Genomic DNA, 6,814 nt, shown 5'->3' with positions numbered 1-6,814 from the left:
GCCTTCGCTGGGGAAGCTCAACATCTCAGTGTCACACAGGACGGTCACCCTAGGTGCAGGGGTCTTTCAGCCAGGAAGGCAGGCACCTGGAGCCACAGGCTGGACTCAGAAGACCTGGGTCCAGCCACATCTCTCCACTGGCCACCTGTGTTCCCCTGGACAAGCAACTTGACCTCTCTGAGCACACAGGTCCCACCCAGTCGCCTTCCTGGGATGGGGGGGAGGATCAAATGAAATAAGAGATGGGGAAGTGTTTCGAGAACAGCAAAAGTCTCCTTTATAAGGAAGAACAAAGAGTTGGAGCAAGATGAGGTGGGAAATAGGCAAAACACAGTCCATATTCACCTAAGATTTATTTTTTTTAAGAATATTGCAATACAGGAAAAATTAGTAATTTTTAAAACTTCATTTAGGATTCACAGATTCCAGCTGTTCAGACTCTAGTTGCCCCAAACTTGCTGATCCAAGGGAGATGCTGGCTGGTTTGCAGCCAAAAGTTCCTACAGATCAGCGGTTCTCAAGTGGCCCACCAAGGGACATTCGGCAATGTGTGAGGACATTTTTGGCTGTCACTACTCAAGGGTGTTGCTACGGGCCTCTAGTGGATAGAGGCCAGTAGTCAAACATCCTACAATCCACAGGAAGGCCCCACAACAAAGAATGACCTGGCCCCAAAGATCACTATGCCGAGGCTTAGAAGCCCTGCCCCAGAGAAAACAGGGGTCACAGACCACGGTTATTAGCCAAGAACCAGGCGCTGGTGGAGAGTGGCATGATGACCCTGGCGTGCTTCTGCTTCCTCTTCCTCCAGCGCCGGTCATGTGTCTCCAATTGGGAAGCTCGTAAGAGCCTGTCTGCCGCCGGTGGGGAAACAAGACTCTCTACAGGCCGCCAAACGTGGCAGCTGTGGTTGGAGAAAGGCCCAGGCCTCAGCCGCCGCCGGGCCTGGAGCAGGAAAGTTTGGGGGTAAAGAGAAGGCAGGGTGAGGGGCTCTGGCCTCAGTAAGTTTTAAAGAAAAATTTTTTCCGGAGGAAATTAAAACAACCAGGAATCTGTTTGTAAACTCCTTTCTCCGAAACAGCGTGAGCTACCTGTGAAAACACGACCACAGGGAGGGAGGTCTGTGAGTTCTCGCGATGGAAGAAAGAATTCCCAGCGTGGAGCTGGGGGAACGTCCACAGAATCAGCACTTCAGAAACAGCTCTAACTGCAGCACCCTGGAGCGGGAGGTTTAGAGAACAATCATCTCAACTATAAGTTTAGAAAATTCAAAATTTTAAAATGCGAAAGTCAACGGTTCCAATCAGATGGGAAGGTTTGCTTGAAGAAAAGCTGCGAGCAGAGACGGGGCCCAGGAGCCAAGGGCACTGCTCAGCTCTGAGGACCCCCACCCCACGGGGCCCGGCTCCTCTGAGGGTCATTTGTGGGGGGCCACGGCACGTGGTGCCCCCTGGAGTCGTGCTGGGTGGCAGGCCTGCTCTCCTCCGCTCAGCTCAGCAAGCACAGAGCCAGAGCCTCCTGAGGGGAAAGGAGCGGTCCAGCCCTCAGCCCCTTCTCAGGCACAAGATGCCTGAGCCGAGCAGGAAGGGCCCACGTGTGCTCCGGGACCCTGGGAGGAAGCAGCTGCTCTGGGCAGGATGTCACTCAGCGAGGCTGGGCCCAATGAGACCCTCCTTCCCTGTCCTCTCACGGGGCCACCCGAGAAGGGGGTATGCTAAGGAGGGATTCATGACTCCTGAAGGTCAAGAGCAGATGACTATGCAGCGGGGCAAAGGGGCAGGGACAGCCCCCACAACCTGCCCTCAGGAGGTGCCACGCTCTGGCCACTGAGCCGTCCCACGTGGAGCTGAGGACTAGCTCCGTCATTGGGGGGAGCAGGTGGTGTCAGCCTGGGGACCACAGGGGAGCTGGGGAAGGCGCCCTTTCAATAAGGGGCATATGTCATTGCAGACAGTAACCTCTCACGTTAAAAGAAGCCGAAGCGCTGACCCTCACGGCAAGCCAAGGCGCAGAGCAGACGGGGCGACAGGCCGTCCCTCTGATTTAGGCTCGGGGTCCTGCTCAGCCCCACCTGGCCCTGAGGAAGACACTCCGCCCGTCTCCTCACCCTGCCCTCTCCGCCCCTCAGCACTCACCCTGAGCAGGAGGGTCTGCAGGTCTTCAGAGTGAGCCCACTGCTCAAACACACCATCCAGGGTCTCGACGTACCAGGAGCCGCTCTTGGGATCCCGCCAGGAGACAAAGCCTTGGGAAGGAGGAGGGCTGAACTCCGCGCCAGAGCCGCCCCCCACGCACACAGGCTGGGCCCCTCCGGACTCTGACCCGTTTACACGGCCAGCGGCAGCAGCCTGCGTCTCTGCACTCTGTCCCATTTGTGACCTTATTTCATCCCCACCACCACCTCATGACTTTGGTTATGATTCCAATTTTCCCAACAAGGAAGCCAAGGCCTGAAGAAGTCAAGTGCTCACCGAGGGAGAAGAAAGGAAGGAGATTGACACCTGTTGCACCTGCTGTGTGCCAGGCACCCTGCTCAGTGATGTGCCGGCCACCTTGTTAACCCCCACGATGACCCCTAGGGTTCGGTTACTATTCCCATTTTAAAGATGAGAAGACCAAGGCAGGGCCAGGACAACGGTGAGGCAAGTGAGGCCCACAAACCCAGGGGTGCGTGCCTCCTTAAATTTTGCAAGCTAGGCCCCTCGCCTGCCTTGCCCTGAGCTGAGGCTCAGAGACGTGAAAACTTGCTCAGGGTCACACAGGTGGCAAGAGGTAAAACCAAGACCCACAGCCAGGTCTTCTTCACAACACAGCTGCTTCTAGGGCAGATGGGGGGGACGCGCTGGCTGGGAGGACGCGCTCACCTGGGAAGGTGGAGTAGGACACAAAGATGTCACTGGGTGTGGGCAAACTGGACACAGCATCCGGCTGGTCGAAGGTGCCTGGGCCTTCCTGGAACGGGACAGCATCTGGCTCAGAGTCACTGCCAGGGGTCCTGTCTTCAGGGGAGGTGGAGTCCACCTTACACCCAGGGTCTTTCTGCTCTGCAGGAAGCAGAAACAGACACCACTTGTCACCGGCACACACAGAGCAGGACCCCAGCCAGCCTGCCCCAGCCTGAGACCCGCTGATGGCTCCGGAGCTGGGGTTCCAGTGCTGGCAAACATGAGCAGGACACCACAGAAGCTCTACCTTCTCCTACAACAAACATTTCACAAATTCATAAAGTAAAATTGGAGGGGAGAGAATGTAGAAATTTTAAAAACAGCTATAGAAACAAGTTACGAGGTATACACCCAAAAGAAGTGAAAACACGTATTCAAAGAAAAATTTGTACAGCAATGTTCATCGCAGCATTATTCACAATAGGGAGAAGGTGGAAACAACCCAAGTGTCCACTGACAGATGAATGATAAAGAAAGCGTGTGCAGACTATTCAGGCTTAGAAAGGAATGAAGTGCTGATATGTGACAATGTGGATGGGCCTCGAAAGCATGCTGAGTGAAAGAAGCCAGATACGAACGGCCCCAGAACGGGATTCCATTTACATGAAACATCCAGAAGAGGCAAACCCAGAGAGGAAAGCAGGGCTCTGAGTTGTTGCCGGGGGCTGGGAGGAGGTGGGAATGGAGAGCGACTGCTAATAGGTGTGGGGTTTCTGTCTGGGATGATGAAAAAGTTCTGGAATTAGATGGTGGTGACGGTTCTACAACATTGTGAATGTACTTAATGCCACTGAACTGTATACTTTAAAATGGTAAAAATGGTACAATTTACCTTATTAAAAAACAAGTCACATTATTCAGCTTTAAAAAGGAAGGAAATTGTGACACGTTACAACATGGATGAACCTTGAGGAGATTAAGCTAAGTTAAATAAGCCAGTCACAGAAAGACAAATAGTGCATGATTCCACTTATATGAGGTGCCCAGAGTCATCCAACTCCTAGAAACAGAAAATGGAATAGTGGCTATTAGGGGCTGGGGACGGGACTGGGGAGTTAGTGTTTAGTGGGGACAGGGTTTCAGTCTTGCAAAATGAAAAGAGTTCTGGAGACGGATGGTAGTGATGGTTGCACAAGAATATGAATGTACTTAAAACCATGGAGCTATACACTTAAAACCACGGAGCTATACACTTAGAAACAGCTACGATGGTCAATTTTATGTGTATTTTACCACAATATTTTTAAATTTTAAAAAAGTTACCCCTCAAAGGTCACAGAACAGTATATAAAGTATGACCCATTTGGTCTACATATGATGGGTGGACACAGAGATAGAAAGAAAAGAGAGAGACAAAGAAAAGTCTGGAAGGAAACACCAATCGTTAACAGTGGCCGCCTCTGAGGAACGAGACTGGGAGTCGGGATGAGCAGAGAACTTTTACTTTTCACCTTTATATACCTCTGAAAGCTTTGATTTCTTTTTGGTTATTTTTTAATGAGCATGAACTATTCTGGTCTTAAGAGTTTACCTCCCAGTATTATGTACGTTGGCCATTTTGGCATTGGTTGCTTTTTTTAATCACATTGACGGCCTCTTCCCTATCACACATTACATCTCAACATAATGATTCAAAACAAAGGCCCACCATGTTGGCAGCACCCAGAGACAACCAAGGCTAAAAGGTGGCTGCATCTCCATCCAGCCTTTTGTCAATTTGTTTTTACCTGGTTATTTGCAGGATCAACTACTCGTGCCTTAGTCCTTTATCACAGCATCATGAGGATTTTCCACGAGTCATTACAAAGCCTTCTTTAAAATCGTGGGTTATGACACAGATGGCAGACACACACACACACACACGGAGTACCCCCGGGGTAGAGGGCACCAACACGGTACTGAGGAAAACACAAGAAGAAGAGAGGGTCCTTCTGTGTGGGGAGCTAAATGCCCACATGGAAAAAACAATGCCTTCAATTTACATTGAGACTTGGATTAAAAAAATGATATAAAACCCATCTCTTTTTTGGGGGGGGCGGAGAATATAGTGGAGGAAACGTCCACTATATCACACAGTGTCCCCTTTAAGACAACCAGGGGAGAAAAATCGCCATTCTTGGCTTCCGTCTTACAAATACCAAAAGAGATGGATCCTACAAGCAATTCTGTCTTATCCTGTCTCACGTCGGCTGCTGGAAAGCACAACGCCAAATTTGCGGGCCACCTCTAGCAAGCGTGCAGGACCTCAGAGGATGTGTTTCTAGATCCCAAACTTACTCTTCTTTTCTTACACCTCCATTTCTCTCCATTTTGTTCCACTATATCTCTTGTACTTCTTAAGCTATCTCAAATCCTTTTATGGAATCAAAGAAAGCACCAAGTGGTAGGTAATGGGCTCCACAGAGATGTTTACACCTCTGACCCAGTAATTTCCTAAGGAAATAACTCAAGTGAAGCCCAAAGCCCTCTATATAAAGAAATTTGTGGTCATGTGAGCCAAAAATTAGGAATCACCTAAACAGCCAACACTAGGGAAGTGGATTAGTGAGTGAGCGCCCTTCACTAAAACGGAACGTTATAAAGCCACGTGAACTAGTGGTGATGAAGACTCTGGGCATGTGGGGCTGGCCCCGTGGCCGAGTGGTTGAGTTCGCGCGCTCTGCTGCAGGCGGCCCAGTGTTTCGTTGGTTCGAATCCTGGGCGCGGACATGGCACTGCTCATCAGACCACGCTGAGGCAGCGTCCCACATGCCACAACTAAAAGAACCCACAACGAAGAATACACAACTATGTACCGGGGGGCTTTGGGGAGAAAAAGGAAAAAAATAAAAAAAAATAAAAAAAAATAAAAAAAGACTCTGGGCATGTGGGGAAATGCTTAAGGGAAAATGCCAGATGAGAAAAGCAGACCAAGCCCATGGACCGCGATCCAAAGGTAAGAGGCAAAAATGAGACGGCTGTCAGGCTCGCAAGATTCTCGATGATTTTTTTTTAAGTTGTCGTATTTTCTTTCTTTTCAGTTTGAAAATCCAAATGCCCCAAAAGTAGTGGCAGGCCTGGAAAACAGAGGGGTCAAGGCAGGCCTTGGGCGGCTCACAGCTCAGCCACAGAGCCGTCAGGTCTCCTGCAGGAGGTCTCCTGGGATGAGTTCCGGGGAAGCAGAGAGCACTGCAGGGTTCCACAGTCTCCTCCGGAAAGCAGCAGCTAAAAACAGCTCCCCTAAAAGCAGGCAGGCAGAGGGCGGAGCGGCCTAGAGGGCTCCCTAGGGACCATTTCTGGAGCAAGTGACTGTGACCCAGGCTCTGACGTGAGAAGGAAGATCAGTCCTGGGGGGAGAAACAGCACACGTCGGCAGCCCCCGGGTAGGGGAGCGGGTGGGTTTGCGTGGCTGGGTCTAGGTGGGAAACAGCAAGGAGGGAGGGAGGTCACAGTTCCCCAAAGGAAGCTGGGGTCCCATCTGCAGGAGACAGAGATGGTTCTGGCAACCCCATAATAATAACCCCAACATCTATTGACCTCTCACCTCCCACAGCTGACTCAGAAACCTGGTAATTTGTCTGCATTCTCACAGCTAACGTGCAGCAGCCAGGATTCTGCCTCTCAACTCCCCTGCTTCTTCCCACGGAGGCTCCCAAGCCTGCAAAGAGGGCTCCTTAGATGGTGAAAGCTGGACTGTGCTATAGCTTTCTCGGGTCACTGCTTTTGATTGTCCTCTCGATGGAGATTCTGGAATCTGCCCTAGGTGTTGGGAATGACTTGAAGCGGAGGAGGGGAAGGGACCCTAGCTGTGAATATGGGATAGCTGCCGGGCCTGCCTGGGCAGCAGGGGCGACTGGCAGAGGGGGCGCTGGCGGGGGAAGCCAGAAGAC

The 6,814-nt window shown here is 51.2% G+C and overlaps 1 protein-coding gene across 5 annotated transcripts in view; it reads right to left on the bottom strand.

Moving 5' to 3' along the window:
* CASP9 (caspase 9) overlaps positions 1-6,814 on the bottom strand; it is a 29,648-nt gene that overhangs the window by 7,046 nt on the left and 15,788 nt on the right. For 2 of the 5 annotated variants that reach the window (XR_011433132.1, XR_001380169.3), the window contains exons 7-8: positions 2,865-3,044; positions 2,136-2,245 (exon numbers count right to left, since the gene is read on the bottom strand). Coding sequence is in view for 3 of the 5 variants with exons in the window: in XM_070252771.1 (XP_070108872.1) it covers positions 724-945; positions 1,092-1,217; positions 2,136-2,245; positions 2,865-3,044 (638 nt within the window). In the remaining 2 variants the exon portion in view is untranslated. Of the gene's footprint in view, positions 1-334; positions 1,218-2,135; positions 2,246-2,864; positions 3,045-6,814 lie in introns of those variants that run through there. The other 3 variants (XM_070252771.1, XM_005607504.4, XM_070252776.1) reach the window with 3 other exon arrangements.

The sequence above is a fragment of the Equus caballus genome, chromosome 2 (assembly GCF_041296265.1).
Source record: "Equus caballus isolate H_3958 breed thoroughbred chromosome 2, TB-T2T, whole genome shotgun sequence".
Taxonomy (NCBI): domain Eukaryota; kingdom Metazoa; phylum Chordata; class Mammalia; order Perissodactyla; family Equidae; genus Equus; species Equus caballus.
The sequence above is the reverse complement of the archived record's forward strand: the minus strand, read 5'-3'. Positions and strand labels throughout refer to the sequence as shown.